Genomic DNA, 19,194 nt, shown 5'->3' on the forward strand with positions numbered 1-19,194 from the left:
GCTTTAAAGTACCACAATTGGAAGGGGCTTTAGGAACTTAGATATTTTTTTTTTGAAAAGTGTCTAATATTTTTACGGAGTTTCATTACAGATATGTCAAAATATTAACAATTAAATGCTCCAAATATATTTCTTTGATTTATTTTAAAGTGTTTACACCACAAAGCCTATCTACCTAGGCACCAGTACTGCAACTAGTTGGCCATAAACCAGACTTTCATATGCACAGCAGTCGTGGCAGACGCTAGCAGTGTTGGTTCAATTCAAGGAGGCATGTGCATATACATATGTACATATATTTTACTCATAGATTGCTTAGCAAATATGTACTTAAGTAGTCACTGGTTTGTGTAATAAAATTTCCTGCTGTGCGATTACAAGCTGTGTGCTCAGTACATTCTGATGTAACCAGTCAATTTTGGTTTGCAATTGATTGACATTTATGCATGTACTTATTTGTATGTAAATATGTATGTACATATATGATATACATACATATAAAAGTGATGTGTCTGTATAAAATGAATTTATACGATAAAATTGGTTGCCTTATATGTATGTAATTAAAATGATAAAGTTTCGAAAAATTGATATTTCGAAAAAATATTTTTTTTTTGCCTATTTCGATTGTCTACAGCTTTAAACCTTAAATAAAATAGTAATAAGCTGTCAAAATGTTTGAAGTGGAAAAAATATGATTTAAAGCTCCAAAATTATATAGTAAGCGCTTAGAAACTGCTCAAAATCGAGTTAAGCCCTTATTTATTTCTACAATTGATCGCTTTTGCTTATTTTTACTACAATCTAAATATTGTTATTGTTTTTGTAGTTATGTATGTCTGTCAAACATATGTTATTATCTACATATTTGTTTATCTAACTGTATATTTTTTTGGTAAACAATGTCTGAACTCACCTCTCACGTGATAATAATGCTTCATAACCTATTATGTGATGTTTCTCGCTTAGCGTGGGCGCACGTATTATCTTACACCAGTATAGTGTGTCCATGCTGGGCTCAATTGTGACCTAAGCAAAAATATATATGTATATTTATAAATAAAAGATTAATTTGAGCTTTCAGTACCAATAGCTTGAGTATTCATAGCGTATAAGAATGTTACCAAAAATTTTATATAATTTTTTTGCTTTATAAAATATAATAAAATAAATATATATTTAATATTTTTATGTAATAATATGTATAATGTAATACTAAATTTAAAATTTTTTTTTATTAAATTTAAAAACATTTTTATGAAAAATTTTTTTTTTAATATTTTTATTTAATCATTAAAGCGTCAATTTTAGTTTGAGCAATTTCGTTTACTTACATTCTGCACTGTAACATCCCATTTGTGTGTGTCAGTGTTGACTTCCTTACGGAACATTGGACCGAGCAAGTTGAGCGATTTGTAACCGCGATTCTTGCCATGTCCCTTTAAGTCGCCATAAATAGGATCGGTTTCGCCGAATGTCCATAGCACTTTGACGGTGTCGACCTTTTTGAAAGTAAGAATATGTATGTTTAAACTAAATAAAATGGTTGAAAGTGCTATTGAGAGGTAAGCTATTAATTAATACAATTTTGCTGCTTTGAAAAATTATTTGTGAAAACCGGTAATATAACCGGTAATATAACATTTGTTACAATGTTTAGGTCACTAAAATCTTATGGAAGCAATTTTCTTACATTTCAAAATTAAAAAAATAAAGAAAAATAGAAATAAAAGCTATGGAAAATTGCTTAATCAGTATTAATAAAAAAATTATTTGTGAAAACCGGTAATATAACCGGTATGTAATTTAAAGGAAACCGTTTTCTAGCACTTAAGAGTTTTCAAAAAAAAAATATATTGAAATAAAAGTCTTGGAAAATTTCTTAATTTATATTAATCAAGAGTTTTCAATAACTCGTTAATTTATTTAAATTTTGAATTTGCATTTTTTTGAATTTTATAAAACTGTTTTTTCAGCCGCTTGTCCACAAAGAAAGTTGACTGTCTAACTTTTCATTCTTACTACATTTTTTTTTCAATACTCTCGGCGCCTAATAGTAAACTCATGTCTTATGAAATGTTCCCTCAAAATACAAGAAATAAGACATATCTACCACGATCAGTCTTTCCAGCTGGTTTTGTCAATATTATACATTTATACCATATAGTCTAATTTCATACAAAAAATAATAGCTTACTAAAAATTTCCAAATTTTTTTGACGACCTTAATGTGCAAAGGATTAAACATTTTTTACTAGAACTGCAATTGCAACCCTGAACTAACGGCTATAAAATATTAACAATTGAAACGGTATTCAGTGCATGTTTAGTTCAGTGCTTGATTTATATGGTTATATGGTTTAAAAATGAGTTGTTAGTACATTAATTAAATATCCCTACATTTTTAGCTATTAATTTAATTTTTCTCGCAGTTTTGAAGTCCGTTGAAGATAGCAGCACAACCGTTTTGCGTGCCTTATTGGCTCAGTACAAAAGTAATCCACAGCAATATGACCTGGAGGAGACCGATATCTATGGCAATACGCCACTACTGAAGGCCTGCTATTTGGGCCGACGTGATCATGTGGAATTGCTGCTAAAACGCGGTGCGAACTTGAAAGCAATGAACTATTTGGGTGTGTACTTGAGCTATAAAATTATCTAGTAAAACATTAATGCTGCTCTTTGACAGGTCAAAATGCGCTAACGCTGGCCACTTATTGCGGCAGTTTGGATGTGGTGCGTTTGCTCTTGCGCTTTCGCTCCTATACGGATTTCAATAAATCCTCCATAGTACCGGCCTTATGTGTGGCCTGTCTGCGTCGTAATCACACGCTTATCAACTACTTTAGACGTTTTCCAAGCTCAGAGGAGGAACTGACGACCGCGCATGGTATTTGAGAAAATATATGTATGCATGTATTGATCTACTCATATATTGCACTTATCGTTGTTTGCTTATAGGCATGACTCCAGCACAGATTAGCGAATGCGTGGAGGTCTGTGATAAAGTATACGGTAAGCAAAGCAGTCAAGGCGCATCTGGCAGTAGCGCAGCTTATAGGATGCGTTAAATTTGTGTTGTTTAAAAAGCCTCGATATAATATTTTAATTTAATAGTAATTTAATTAAACAATATACAGTAAATCCCTTTTATATTGTTCTCTAAATATTAAGATTTTAAAATTTTGTGTTTAATGTGTCTTTAAAAATCGTAGATTTGCGCTATTTTATTTTGTTTTTAATTATTTATTTTTATTTAATTTTGTCTTAAGTTAATTTGTAATTTCAGCAGAATTTGTATCGCAATTTTTACTGGTGCTTTCAATGATTTTAATGGCAAAAAATGCATGTTTAAGGCAATATAGTTACTACTTAATTTATTTTAAGCTTTTTTTGTGTTAACTCAAATTTATCAAAATTAAAAAAAGTGTTTTTGTGCATAACTGAGTCAATAACTAATAAATAAGATTTTATTTTAATTTTAAATATTGTTAAAATCAATTATTTATTTTTTTGGAATTATCAAGTAAATTGTGCATTGTAAAATTAAATAAAATTTATGTCTCACTTTATTTCTTCTACATGGTTCATTGGTTTAACATGTTTAAAACTAGCATTTTATTTACTTTTTCACGATTATTGCGGTTATTTACTCGAGCATATGTTTTTTTTTATAATTTTGTAATTTGTTTTTTTGGTTTTGATAATGTTTTCTACTGTCTACTTACCCCCAATGGCAAATCGTAGGGATCGCAAGTCTCCAATTTACGTGAGAACTCCACCCATGTGTGTGTACCATTTTGCCCACCATCAATCACATTGTAGTTTTGCGTATCGTCTTGTATCGGGGCTGCATTGGGATGCTTTGCAGAGCCATGACAGTCCTAAATAAAAGAAGAAAAATAAATGAAAATTAATAAAACGTAAAGCAAAATCAATAAAAAATTAACTATGATTAAAATGGAGTAAACTGAAATAAAAAAAGGAAGGAAGAGCTAAGTTCGGGTGCAAGCGAACATTTTATACTCTTGCAACTTTCAAGAAGCAAAGCCAGGGGATATATCATAAGGTGTAAAACGTCAACCAGAAGATCGGAACCAAGAACCGACGTATTCGGCATACGGTTTGTTAGAAAAACGAAAATCATTATAATATACGTACATATAAAGTACATACATACATATATGGGAGTTGGGGTAGTATCGACCCGATTTTATCTATTAACTACTAACATGCCATATGCTCAAAAATGTTCCCTGGGTTTCATTCAGGTACCTCACATGCAATCAGCAATCATATGAAGTAAAGTCGGACAGATGTTCGAAAAATTCGAATTTCAAAAATTCTGAATTTCGAAAATTTCGAATTTTGAAAATTTTGAATTTCGAATTTTGAATTTCGAAAATTCTGAATTTCGAAAATTCCAAAATTTTGATATTAGTTAGTTTGACGCGAGCTCAAGTTTCCGCCCAATTTTATCTATTTTAGGCATAAAAATACACTGTTATGAGTAAAACACGTACACTCATTTTCATCGAGATAACTCTCATATATCATATGCGGTATAAAGCCTGGAAGTTCAAAAATCATTATATTATACATACATGGGGGCTCAGGGAAGTATTGACCCCACTCAACCCATTTTTAATACACTGAGATACTAGTTATTATCAATAGAGGATTTTCTTGTATATCCCATACACTCACCGATATTTTCGGTTAAAAGTCAACTATAAATACTGAAGTTCACATATCCGGTATTTAGGGTTGGGTTAACAACTTTTTGTTCTAAGGTGTAGAGTATGGCATTAAATGTGCAAAGTTTTATTCCGTTATATCAATTTCTTCTTGACCTTTGTACTGATAAATGAAAGAATTAAGAATTTAAAAATGTGCTATATGAAAAGTTGACGGAGTTGTAATCCGATTTCGCTCCTTTTCGCTCTGTGATATAAAAAGTAAAAAGAATGTCACGCACCACATTTAGTCTAAATTAATGGAATTTTGTAGGCCGATTACGCCCATCTACGAACTCGAAATTTTTTATGTACTAAGGAACCCACATACCAAATTTCATCAAGATATCTCAATTTTTACTTAAGTTACAGCTTGCACGGACAGACAGACAGTCAACCAGTCAACCGGATTTCAAATTTTCTCATCATCGCTTAGGTTTAGGTGAAACATTGAACTGCTTGGTAAATACTGTAGCAACATGTTGCATGAGTATAAAAATGTTGCTGGTTTAAAATTTGTGTTGTCTCCATAAAATCGAAAAAATTACTTCCTTCGTTTAAAAATACAGTGATAACTTACCAGCATTGTAAGTTGTAGTGTTAGTTTAGACGGCAAATATCAGCTTAAAAAGCTAGAGATGGTATAAGCATTGTGTTAGATAATTTTTTCCACATATACTATTTGCACTTCCTAGTGCCCACCTTAAAGGTCAACAGCTTTAAAGCATTAATCATTTAAATGAAATTTAAATGTAAGAGAAATTAATTGTTGTGCCATTAAACCCGTCAGTAATAATGGTTTTTACGTTCAAATATTTCTCATGTATTTGCTGCTAACAACTAAGCAAATACAATAATTTTAAATAATAGCTACAATGTCAGAAGTAGCAACCCCTTTACAAGCCCGCATCCAGGTGTGATGCTCGCGCCACTTTATTTAATGGTAAACATTGTGTCTGTGTTAAAATATTGCTACCTACCCACCTACATACACACATACATATGTAGTTATATACTTGCTGTGTATTTGTGTGTGCAACGGCTCCTGAGTGAACTAAATAAGGTGTCTGTGGTAATAAATTCTGACTGCAGGCGTGTTGCGTAGGAAAATTTTAATACTTGCATAAAGTGTAGCGATTTGCCAAGGACTAAAACACACTGACGACGGAGCGTTTAGTTGGCACGAAGCAGAGTGTTTCGTTTTTGTTTTCTTGTTTCTTTTTTTGTTTTAAAGAAGCATTTAACGTTGGCTATAAAACAAACTAAGCCATAAATGTGTACTTTGTCAAATTTTAAGGAGAATCGCTTAAAGGATATGGGTTGGGGAAAGTGTGTTGGCAACATTTTGTTATGGCATTAGAAAAATCACTGAAATAATCTTTAGTAATAGTTCGCTAATCGAAACTTCGGTCGTTATTATGCTGTGATTGGATCTGAGGTGAAGCAAATGTTTATGTTGTTGTGTTTGGTGTAGGCATTGAAAGAGTTGGTTAGTGACATGAGTCATTAAGAGGTTGTATCCACATGCAAGTCAGAAAAACCGAGTTGTTTAGTGATTTTTTCGACGAAACATTTGGGTTCCCTAGATCCCGTAGGCGACCACCATGAGGATCTCCGAAACCGATCCCACGACAGTCGGATCTACGTAACCGGAACGGACCCGGATTTTTCTCTGACCAAGGCAACTCGGCATAATTCTGAAGCTACAACATCAACAACAGGATCTCCAAAAAAGAATATCTGGAAAATTTTTCTGCTTAAAATTACCTCAGATCCAAAAACTAAAATAATATTATTGCTATAGATGAATACACAAGCCAAAATTTTAACCTCTGACAAAAAAGTCATGTTTTTTGAAAAAATGTACAATTCGAAGTGGCAGCAAAAGTCGAAATTATTTCAAAATCTTATTCTTACCATCGTTTCTTAACAAATATATCCAAGAATGTTGTCTGAAAATTTCAAGTCGATCGGTCCAGCCGTTTTGGAAAATTTTTTTCTCTTCGACTCTAAAAAAAACGTTTTGAGAAAAACAAGTTAAACATTTTAGGAGTCGATTCGAACACTCGAAGAAATCCTTATAAATAAACTCATACATCCTAATATTTCAAAATGTAGTACAGGGTTTGTCGCGACTGTCCTTCAGAGTACTGGATTCGGTAGAAGGAGTACCTAGCTAACGAAAGAGCGGCTGGTCAGTCGTCTCCGAGCACCTGGAGAGTTAGGACAAACATTTTGGTGCGACGGGATTCTGTGAGTGGTACAAGCCGAAAATTCAGCGTTCGTTAGACCAGAGGTGTGCGATTAAATTCTGTGTAAAACTCGATAAATTTGTATAAATAACGTAATCACAGGTAACGAGTCATGGATGTTTGAGCATGATCTTGACACAAAGAGGCAATCTTTCGAGTGGCACACGCCGGCGTCTCCTCGCCCAAAAAAGGGAAGAATGAGCAAATCCAAAGTGAAAACGATGCTCATTGTCTTTTTTGACATCAAAGACATCGTCCAACATGAATGTGTTCCTCCTGGACAAACCTTCAATGCCAAGTTTTACGTGGAAGTCCTCAGGAGACTCAAACGAAGGGTTAATCGGGTCCTACAAGACATCGCAGCCGATTGGAAGTAGCACCACGACAACGCCCCGGCTCACATCGCCTTTCTTGTGAACAGCTATCTAAACAAGGCTGGCATCTCAACTCTTCCGTAGCCGCACTACAGTCCAGATGTGGCCGCCCGGACTTTTTTTGGTTCCTTGCCTGAAAAGACCGTTAAAAGGGGATCCAAGCAGTCTGCACCTTGGCTCTCAAGCCTATTTCGGGGAATGACTTCCGTGACGCCTTCAATGCTTGGAAATCGCGCTGGCAGCGCTGCATCGACGCAGAAGGAGTATATTTTGAAAGTTTTTAAAGAATTGTAAAGATTGGTTAAATAATTTTTTTTAAATCGACTAAGTCCTATTACTTTCCGGACACACCCTGCACATTCGATCTTTTCCTAAAAGAATTTTTCATAAGGATTTATCTAGAAAAATTTACTCATTACTCAATTTAAATATTCAATATTTCAACAACTTGAGACAACTCTCAAAGAGCGTGAGTCCAATAACTAACGAGCTGTACATACTATTTAACTATATCCACAAAATTTCCAGAACAAATATGTTTGAAATCCTCAACTTTCTGTATTTTTGTTTGTTTGTGGCTTCTCAGGTGATTTCTGGTGTGCCTATGACATTCAGCTGCTGCCTCTTGCAAATCACACGTGTGCGCTGAGCATGATTAAAAGTATGGCGCCGCGTTGCTTTAGCGGCAAAATAAATGTCATTCCAGCTGGCAGACGACAGGCATTTAGTGAACAATGAGAAACAAGACCAAAAACAAATCAATTCAATGTCTCAGCGTTTCGTTGCAACCGATCACATTATGAGAAACTACTCATACTCCAGTATAGATGTGATTGCTTATGTGCTCACTCGCATGTATTATTTGTACACTCTCATTATACGAGTATACGTCTGGTCGGTTCGATGTGCGCCAGCTGTGGTGACTGGTAAGTCGTTGACATATGAGGCGACAACTTGAATTATGCTTTTATTGTGCGCCTTTGAATTGTGATTCTACTGGTATCAATGTCCGCAAAAACTTATTTCTGTATATGTTTGGATGTGTCTACATCTGTAAGTACGTGTCCTAATGGCGCTTTGCACTGGAATTATAAATTAGGTGAAATATTTTGCTGCCTACATATATTGCCTATATACATTTATATTTTACAATGGGTTGCTGATGAAAAGGTGTGCGTTCTTCAAATCCTTTACGATGAAAAGACTCTCTTCTTTCGGTATTTACTAATTGAAATTTCGGGATTTTTTTACAATTCCTATAATATGGAAAAGAAATATTTTCTACATAATATAATAATAGTACAAAACGATCCTGGGATCTTATTCAACCTGGAAGTCATCGCTTTAATAAAGGGTTGGTAAAATTGCCTTGAATGCTTTGTATTCGACTTCGATTTACTCCTCAAAAAAAAAAAATATTAATTTTTTCCTGAAGGAACTGCTCATCCAACTCACAGCCACCAGAAGGCTGCGGCTTTGAACCACCCAAATATGAATAGAAACTGGATTTAGTTTATAGCTTCCATTGGGTGCTCTTTCTTGGTGCCCTAAATATGTATATGGAAATAATGAGCTTAACTAAATGATCTCAAGTGAACCTCGTAAGTCTATACTTCCAATAGATCGGTTTTGGAATTTAAGTCTATATGTTTACTAGAACACCAGAGATCTCAGGAACTTTTGACGGTAAATGTCATGAATAACTGATAACTGAAGTTATTGATTTGAAGTGGTCTATGAAAGTATATACTGCAAATTGATCGATTTTGAAATTTTCGTGCAGTTTTTTCCATTGATTAGTTAGCAGCCATCTGCCAGTTAAGTTCTGGTTAAAATATATTATTTACCAAAAGAAGGAGTCTTGATTAAGTTAACCAGCACTTAACTGTCAGTTGACTGCTAATCAGACACTGAGAAAACAGCGCTAAGTCTATATATTTACTAGAACACTTGAGATCGCAGGAATTTTTGACGAGTAAAGTCATCAAAGACTCGCTGATTCAATCATTATGAAGCTCTTCTTTATTTCAAATTATTATTTATAAGAATATTTGTAGATCGAAGTTGGTCGTGAACAAAACATAGCTTCTTCTGCTAGTAACAGTACCTCAAGTATTCAAGAACTTTATTAGTACGTTTGAAAACTTGTATTGTAAATGAAGATCATTTACATTTAGGGGTGTTCTTTTGATGTCGGATATTACTCAAATATATAGCGATATTCTCTCTCTTCTCTGAAATAATATTTCTGCGCATTCCGATGTCTCGATATTGTCATCCTAACCACGTTTGTTTGTGAAGTCATTTACTTTGTTCAAAAATTTGGAATTTTTGTAATTTAGTGTCTGTTGTCATCAAATGTACATACTTATGTATTTGAGTGTTTATTGTTTATGCCTACAAGCTGTAAAGCACTATTAATTTATTTCATTGCAAATGATATGTGTTCTTTTATGTAGATATATGTACATACATATATCGTTTACATATGTGGTGCTTTATTTTGCGCAGACGAGACAAATTAGTATTCTGTAAAGGAGCGTAAATTTTATTTTCGGTGAAATATGTAAATACACATTCATGCTTACCTAGGATTATTTGAAAGAAAAGAAGAAAAAGTTTTAATTTCGGCGCTACCATAGCTGTAATACCCTTCACAGAGGCATTTCGTATACCATAAAAGGGAGTAAAAAGATTTGTATCTTGATTTTGAGCGGTCAGTTTGTATGGCAGCTATATGCTACAGCGATCTGATCTGGACACCTTCTTTAGATCAAATGAAACAAATCAAAAGTATGGATTACGAATGCATAAACTTTCTCTGTGAACCGAAAATTGTTGTGCTTGTCATATAAATTTCCAAGGATATCCTAATAATAGATAAAAAGCTGAAGTGAGATTTCATTGCATTGCCTGTAGTCTCGAGGCAAAACCAATTCAATTCCATAAAATGTTCAAGTTCTCATATGAAACCCCTCAAAAATCTAAACGGCATCAAATTGCGGTACTCATCAGCTGTTTAAAGCAATGAAAAGACTTTAAATTTGAGAAAAGCAATGATTTTATATTAGTACCTCAGGAGTTGTGCAAATAGATGCAATAATGAACGAAGCATTGTAAACATTCAATTACGTGTCTTTTTGCCAGCGCAGAAAAATGTAAACAAAATAGAAATGTCGAAAGATTTAATAAGAATATAATAAGAAGAAAAGAGCGTGGAAGGGATATTTGCATAAATAGGCACAACAAAGGATGTGCTTTGTAGGCGTGTATGTGGGAAAAGTATTCGAGTGGCTTGGCATACTTATGACTTAAAAAATGCAAATTGGGTGAAATGTTGTCATAAAAGGCAACCACGATGATTTTTAAACTTTTCCGGGCAGGTAATGATGTATATATGCTTGTATACTTGAAGTGTACAAATCGCAACTTAGTAAGAAAAATATTTAAGTTTAATAGGTAAGTTATACATATTTGAGGGACACACTTAGTGTCACAGCCTAAGAAAATGCGATTTTTGTGAATTTAGGGATATACCACCTCGCTCTGGTCGCCTTTTCGTTGAAAAAGTCGATGAAATTGTGAAAAAGATTGATCAAGGCCGTCACATAAGCAGCCATGACATCGCTAAGAAACTTAACATTCATCATCAAACGGTTTTGAACCATTTAAAAATGGCTGACTACAAAAAGAAGCTCAATGTTTGGGTACCACATGAATTGTCTGTGAAAATTTTAATGGACTGAATTAACAACTGCGATTCTTTGCAGAAACGAAATGAAATCGAACCATTTCTGAAGCGAATGGTAACAGGAGACGAAAAGTGGATCAAATACGACAATAATGGGCGAAAAAAATCATGGTCCAAACGTGGTGAAGCTCAACAAATGGTCGCAAAGCCAGAATTGACGCCTCGAAAGGTTATGAAGGCTATGCTGAGTGGTTGGTTGAATTGGAAAGGAATCATCCACTATGAGCTGCTCCAGTCTGATCAAACCATTGATTCTACATTTTACTGTCAACAACTGATGAGATTGAAGCGAGCAACTGGCAAAAAAACGGCCAGAACTGACCAACAGAAAGTGCTTCGTCTTCCATCAGGACAACGCTAGTTCACACACATCTTTGATGACTCGGCATAAACTGGAAGAGCTTGGCTGGGAAGTTTTGATGCTTCCACCATATAGCCCTAACTTTGCACCATCGAACCACTATTTTTTTCGGTTAATGCAGAGCTCCCTTAATGGAGTAAAGTGGGCTTCAAGAAAAGCCTGTGAAAATTACTTGTCACAGTTTTTCGCCGAGAAACCAGTAAAGTTTTACACTGATGGAATAATGTCTCTTGCGGAAAAAAGGCAAAAAGTGGTCGACCAAAATGGTACATATTTGGTTCGTTAAAGTTCATTATAAATAAAAAAAAAGTTGAACTTTGATTAGAAATACGAAAATACTTTTTCCACTACCCAATATGTTATATATTGAAAAATATAATACATTAGGATGCGCTTTTTACCCAATCAAAAAAACCAAATGTTTTTTTTTTTCGATTCGCACTCTGAAAGATTGGTTTATAGACACCTCACAGAAAGGTTCTTCAAGTATGAGCTCTTAATTGTAAAGGGTAACGATTTTTTATTTATTGCTTCTCAAACCGAAAAATTCAAATCTCGCTTCCAACTGCTTGAAAAAAATATTTGGTTTTGTGGATTTTGGGGCCAATTGAATGCTCTATAAAATTATTATTATTCGTAAGCCTAAACGTTTAAAAGTTTGTAATGGCTGAAGTTTGACTATTTGAAGGCAAATCAATGACAAAACATCATTTTAAAATGTAGAGCTCATAGTTTTATAGCAAATTTACTGCTCTACAAAAATCTATCACTCAATAAATTTTTCAGAGTACGAAGCGAAAAAAATAAATTTCGATTCTTTTTTTGACCCACCCTAATATATGTATAATGAATTTGCCCATTCAACTTTCATTGACCATTGACCTAAAGGTATTTATGATAACAATCGATCATTTTGCGTGCGACTGTCACAAAAAGGTTATATCTTGAGCCCTTCTCCTTCGTCCTTTAGGATCTAAATGCAAATGAAAAGTTTTGAAAACTTAAAGTATCAAAAGACCGCATGAATACCATAAGTCAAGCGGAAGAAAAAGAAACTTTATGAAAAACTTTTGAACAAACTTATTGAATAAAGTCCTGTGCTTTCAACTTAACTGGTATTTAATAAGTCAAGTGTGAAGTATAAGTAAGCGGAGTCCTTTTTTGATAAATGGGGCAACTGCTTCAATTTGCTGTTGAAAAGTTTTATTTACAGTTTTTGTTTCAAAGGAGTGAGAAGTTGAATAACCAAGAAATGCGAAATTCGCGACGTGCTGATTTAGACTTAAGGAAATGAGTTGCTTTATTATTATTTTTTACTTTTATTTTTATTTTTTAATGTGCTGCATTTGTGGATTGCATTTATTTCGAAAAGGCGCATACTTTTTTTTGAGTATTAATTGAAATTTTACGCTATTTTAAATTCGTTTTCTAAAGAAATTAATGAATTAAAAAAAAACTGCTGAATATTTTCTTAAATAATTTGCCTTAAAATTAATTACGCGTTCGAAGCAAAATTGCGACAATTTAGTTGTTAAATTAACACAATTTATTTAATGACAGACTTGTGTTAACGGTTGGTTTCCAGCAAATTTCCTCTACATTTACTATAAACGCCATAAATGTTTTCATATAAAAAGTGGCTGGTGAGAACTAGTCATTAGTCTTGTCGCCTTTTTCAACGCGTCCTAATTTTTCACTTTTATGTAAGCATAAATGTTTAACTACAACTTTTTGCGGTCCTTAAAATTTATTTTACTTTTAAACGTCTCACTGAGCGCAAGATGTCACTTAAGCGTTACATTGACTTGGTCATTTTGGGTCGCCGCAAAAACTCGCAAAATTTGCAGAAGTATGTAGTTGGTCATTTTGTAGCCCGAGACACATTTTAACAAACAAACATAATATATACTTACATTCTTATATACATAATGTAGTAAAAGCCACGAATTTGCTGAGAGTGTTAATTGAGCATATAAAAAAATGAAGTAGAGCATAAGGAGAACCCGACTAAATGTCTTTGCATTTCGTTTTGTTTTCAGCATTTTCACTTTCTTTCTACCTTTTATACCCTGAACACAGGAAAAAAAAGCAAGAGACCCTTTAAAAGTTGCACTCATATATATTAAAGATCAGCTGAGTCGATTTAGTCATGCCCGTAAGTCTGACAGCTTTCATTTCATATGGTTCGCCTTCTCACTTTGGCTCCCCTTCAAACGGATGTTCTTTGGCTACTCAGAGGATACTTGATCAAAGACCGGAAGTCGTGAGCTGCTTGAACCATATGTAAGAGAATCGTTTCTGACCACTCTCAAGTGAATGGCGATCAGTGAACTTACCTCACTTGCGTGTACTTCTACATATGACTTCATACGCAAACTAGTCCATTAATTTCTGAGATATTGTTCTAAAATTTTAGGCAAGTGTCTTTCATTCCAAGAAGCTACTCAGTTGTCGGAATTTTGGATATCGGTTCACTATGGCATATAGCTGCTATACAAACAGATCGACCAAAATCAAATCATTGTATGAAAACCTCTTTTATATGACGAGATATCTTCACAAAATTCGGCATAAATTATTATTTGGGGCAACGATACAATTTCCAATCCAATCGGATCACTATAGTAAATATTGGTCATACAAACAAATCGACCAAAATACAGACCTTGTATGAAAAACTTTTTATTTGACGAGATATTTTCACGAAATTTGGAATACATTATTGTCCAAAACAACGGTACAATTTCTGAACAAATTATTCAGAACGCACCACTATATCATACAGCTGCCATACAAACAGATCGACCAAAATCAAGTTCTTCACTTTTTTATTTGTGAATGGTATTATAGCTTTGGTGCAACGATGTTAACGGTTTTCCTTTTATGCTTGCTTTTGTTGTCTTAATTTTACAAGCTTATAGGATTGATGTGATTTTGTACGGTCGCAATTAAAAGTTTTTCTCGCCGTCTAATTGCTATCCTAATTTTTAGAAAATATCTCTCTCATTTCAGAACTTCTTGGACTCATTTAGCACTTTCGTATCTTGGCTGCTGCAGCTGAGTTTGTTAAATATGTGGTAAGTTAGGGCTTGTAAGTGAGTCTAGTTATAATATTTCCGTTGGGCTTAGCCTAATTTCAACTTAAGCTAAATAACAGTGTGAGTAAGGAATTTTGGTTATGATTCAAGAAGAAATAACTCAAATAAGTTCTGTCATTTCGAAAATAACATTTCTATGTAATCTTTTATTTTTCTTGGAGTTTCAAGGTTTAATATTGGGTAGTCGAAAAAGTCCTTTCGTATTTTGTCAAAAGAAGTCTTTGCCATCGTATATCTCCATATTATTCATAATCTATATAGTAACCTATATATGGTACATAGCGCTTATTTTGACTTATGCTGGTTTCTAAACAAGTCAAATACCTTGACTAACCAATATTCACAGTAAACTGTTAGAGAAGTGAGAGAAGTGAGCGTCATACATCATACATGAACTGTTAGAGAAGTGAGTGTCATACATACACATCGTGAAGCGTACAATGATTACTCTCAGAGTGCGTTCAAGTGCTTTTTCATTACATAGAAGAACTTAAACTGTAAACTCAATTTCCATACCGTAAAACTTTGTACGAAAGTGCCATTTTAGAAAAAAAAAAAAATATTTTCAATAACTTTTAGCTTAATACACCCACAAAAATATAAAGGAAATCTTGTCTTCCATTATTTGTATGTATGTATGGGTATTTGTATCCGAATAACCGTAGGAAGGCATGAAAATCGTGAAGTATGTTTCCCAAAAACGTCACGTGGGTTTTGTGTATTTATGATAATTTCTTCCTTACGTTTTACAACACATTCTCTTTAAATTTGCTTTTAGCTATTCTTTCGTGCCTTTTTGGTGCGCTCTATTTTGCCATGTTTGCTAATACTTTTTTGCTTGTATATTTTACACTTCGTACTTTGCCAAAGCAACAACCTCTGGCCTTAACGGTGTTTGTGTTTAGTAAAGTATGTTTTTGGGGTCAAAACAATTGGGTTTGGCATTTGTGGTTCGCTGCTTGCTTCCGATCAGCGTCAATTTATTCAATGATGGCTTGAAATTGTAGTCAATTTGTCACATTCCAATTTCCATGCGTCTGACACATGTTTCACATCAACGAAAGCACTAAATATGTGGGTGTGTGAGTGTGTGTCATTGCGCACGTGTGTTTGTATTTTTCATTGGTTAATAAAATAGTTCATAATGTGTATAAAAGAAGCGTGTATTCTTAGGTTAGGTTTATAAATGACGTTTCTTTTTCGAGTGGCTTTGAATATAAAGGATTTTTAATCGTTATTGAAGACAGTGTTGTAAGTTTGGATTTAATATACTCTCATATGTATTTTCGTGAAATTTTTTTTAATTAAAATAAATGTAGAAGAAGCAACTAGTTATGTGTAGTTGGTATAAGTTAAACGCTGCTGAGATCGTTGAACTAGGTCAACAACCGATGCATATAGTCCGCCTTTATAGTAATCCTCTTCCAACGTATATTCCCCAAACACTGAAAAAATATGATTTAATAATTTTATATTATTTCAGAAAAGTGCTTAAGAAACCAGATGTAGAAATTAAAACTTTTGGGTCACCTGAAATAGATAATATCCAGGGGAATAATATTTGAAGCAGATAATATGCTGCTGGGAGTATATCTCTTGTTTATGATTATGAAGATCATATGATTCTTTCAGCTGATAGTTAATTTATGTTTAGTACTGTTTTCCACCAACAAGAACCTATATTTTGCAAGAAAATAATGTAAATTCTCTCGATGAATTGAAAACTAAAGTGAAAAGCTAGGTGGCCATATTATCAGTTTTCTTCACCATTTTCTAACCAAAAAATCTCACAAATCCGCAATGATGCTCACTTTACTTAAAAAAAAAACACAAACAATATTAAAATTAATTCAATAATGTCTATTTTATTTTCTGCGTAGGCTTCTTCTCCTTTTGTAAGCGTGCGAAATTCTGCTTTTTGTTGTTGGTGCGTGAATATGCAAATTGCTTTGTGAAGCTTGGTTGGGCAAGCAATTTTATACATATATTCCACACATTATTAAATTCCCCCTTACAAAAAATACTTTGTAGGTGTAATGCATGATTCGTAAGACGACAGCTTGAAAAATTTGTGATTTTTATGCGTTATCGAAGTTTTTTATTTAAAGAATTTTTTTGCTTAACAAAAATTTGTAACGTAAAGCTTTAAGAATACTATGTTGAAATTCTAGACTAAATTTTTGTAGTTAAAATATGGTTTGAATAATAAAAATGGTTCTACTATGAGATATCAATTCAAATATTAAAAAAAAAATTTGATGAAATTCGATTATAAACTTTTGTTGTAAATTTATTGTGAAATGCTGTTTCATCGAGGTAAGTCAGACAACTTTCTGCACCTCTTCTCCAAAGAAATAGGTTTTGGTTTAATGATTTGCTGTATAAGTCGATTGTAAGTTGATGATTGTTTTGGTAAATCGCTTCTCAAAAGTTCGACGTTTTACTGATGGAAAGTTTAGAAAATATTAATTAAAACAAAAAAAGTTTAAATAAATATTTTCGATTTTTTAAGTTTTTTTTTAAACAATTTTTTATTTTTTTTGTTTCAAATAAATTTTAATTTCAGTAGTTTAGAGTAAATTAAAAAAAAAATTAAATAAATATTTTTGAACTTGGTTGCAAATAAACTAGAATTTCAGTAGCAGCTTAGAGTAAATTTTTTTTCGAAAAAAATTAAAAAAAAAAATTATTTTTATTTTTTTTTAATTTTTTTTTTAAATGGATTTATTTATTTTTATTTTTTTTTTTTTTTTTTTAATTTTCAAATTTATTTTTTTTTCAAATAAATTTGAATTTCAGTAGTTTAGAGAAAAGTAAAAAAAAACTTGTTTTTGAATAAATATTTTTGAACTTTGTTGCAAATAAACTTGAATTTCAGCTTAGAGTGAATTAAAAAAAAATTTTTTTTTTTGAAAAGAAAAATAAATTTTTTAGATTTTATTTTGTTGCAAATAAACTTGCTTTATATTGGTCCACGCTGCTTTTATGAAGTTTTCTCAATGAACGACACCCCATAGGTACTCATACCTAACCTTTTAATATTTAAACCCTGAACAGGATGCATTGAGTTTTCCACGAAGTTTGTAACACCCAGAAGAAAACGTTGGATACCCTATAAAATATACATATATACCTATAAATGACCTGCATGACCTGCGTGTCTTTTTGTTCGAGTTTCTGTACCTGCATACTTGAACTAGTCCCTGAATATTTGAGATATCGATTTGAATTTTTTTACACGTCTTTTTCTCGTCAAGAAGCTGCTTATTTGTTGGTATCGCTGATATCGGGCCACTATAACACGTAGCTGCCATACAAGCTGATCATTCCAACTCAAGTCCTTGCATAGAAAACTTTTTTATTTGACAAATTAATTTCACAAAATTTAGTCTTGACTAATATTTAAGGCTGCGCCACAAGCTCCAAACAATTTGTTTAGATCGGACAACTATTGCATATAGTAGCTGTCATACAAACGGAACGATCAAAATCAAAATAAAAATTTTTTTCTTTAACTTTTTCGCTTTAAGAAATGCACTCGTGAAGGGTATTATAGCTCTTTTTGTTTTAATACATTTTGTATAGAAACCTCAGTTAATTTGCATGTCTAGCACAGCCATGACACAGCCTGAGACACTCCCTTATTGCGTTTAACCAGAAGTATACAAAGAATAAGTAATACGCTATTCATTAACAAAATAAAGCAACACTCATATGATATATCTCGAACATATTGAAATGAATTGATTGAATGCTAAAATAGAACTGGGAAAAGAGTTAAAAGAAAGCGAAATCAGTAAGCAAAACAGATGTCGCAAAAGAAACGAGTTAGCAGTCGTAAGTGGCGAAGATGTTGGCCTGCAAAAGGCACATGGTTACAACTTCATATACATATAAACACATGATAATACCCATTTCACTATCCACATAAATCAGTATAAACATGTTAATTTTCCACACAGATATGGATGCCCACACATGCACACAATCCAACTGTAGTAAGGCTTCCGTAATTGCTTTTGTCCAATGCTTAAAACAAACCACGCTGCGCACTTAAACAGTAGCGTACAGTGATTTGACAGAAAACGCCTCCCGGCCTGATCAGAAAATTGCCGCCACTTCAATTAAAGTCACACAAAAATAACAAAAAAAAAAAATAAAAACAAAAGTATAAAAATCGCTGGGCAGCAGCGCTTAACTTGCGATTGCTTCGACTTTATTTGGGTTGTGGAGTGAAGGAAGGACTTTTGTGTTTTGTGCCCGTGTTTTAAATTGCCTTCTTCCTTTTAACCCACCTTTCTTTGCTTTTTTATAGTTGTGCTTTTCTTACCAAATATTCTGGCAACGCTTAATTTAAAAAATTGCCCGTACACGCCCACTCGTCATACTTCTGGTCTGCAGTTGTGGTCATAATGTGAGAGGGAAACATTTTTCAACTCAAACTGTAGCGAACAAAGTGGGCTTTATGGTAGTGTGTTTGTTGGTGCTTAGCAAAAAAACAAAGTTGGCGAAAAAGTTATTGTTTGCCGTTGATGTTCAAGACGAAACTGAGAGTGCAATCAAAATTGTGGTGGAATGCTGCAAACTAACAACAAAAATGTTTGCATGTGTATACTATA

At 33.2% G+C, this 19,194-nt stretch overlaps 2 protein-coding genes across 3 annotated transcripts in view; one reads left to right on the plus strand and one right to left on the minus strand.

Annotated features, from left to right (window-relative positions):
• Positions 1-19,194, minus strand: part of LOC120772820 (MOXD1 homolog 1) — a 36,280-nt gene that overhangs the window by 7,240 nt on the left and 9,846 nt on the right. Inside the window, exons 2-4 of the mRNA XM_040101616.1 lie at positions 3,732-3,887; positions 1,335-1,502; positions 917-1,029 (exon numbers count right to left, since the gene is read on the minus strand). Coding sequence (XP_039957550.1) covers positions 917-1,029; positions 1,335-1,502; positions 3,732-3,887 — 437 coding nt within the window. The remainder of the gene's footprint in view (positions 1-916; positions 1,030-1,334; positions 1,503-3,731; positions 3,888-19,194) is intronic.
• Positions 2,297-3,202, plus strand: LOC120772821 (DNA replication inhibitor plutonium). 2 transcript variants are annotated; one of them, XM_040101618.1, is made up of 4 exons: positions 2,297-2,373; positions 2,433-2,636; positions 2,693-2,911; positions 2,965-3,044. In XM_040101618.1, the coding sequence occupies exons 1-3, from the start codon at positions 2,367-2,369 to the stop codon at positions 2,899-2,901; spliced, it is 420 nt and encodes a 139-aa protein (XP_039957552.1). In that variant the 5' UTR covers positions 2,297-2,366; the 3' UTR covers positions 2,902-2,911; positions 2,965-3,044. The 2 variants fall into 2 exon arrangements, with proteins under 2 accessions (XP_039957552.1, XP_039957551.1); XM_040101617.1 differs by having other exon boundaries at positions 2,298-2,373; positions 2,693-2,893; positions 2,965-3,202.

The sequence above is a fragment of the Bactrocera tryoni genome, chromosome 3 (genome assembly GCF_016617805.1).
Source record: "Bactrocera tryoni isolate S06 chromosome 3, CSIRO_BtryS06_freeze2, whole genome shotgun sequence".
Lineage (NCBI taxonomy): Eukaryota > Metazoa > Arthropoda > Insecta > Diptera > Tephritidae > Bactrocera > Bactrocera tryoni.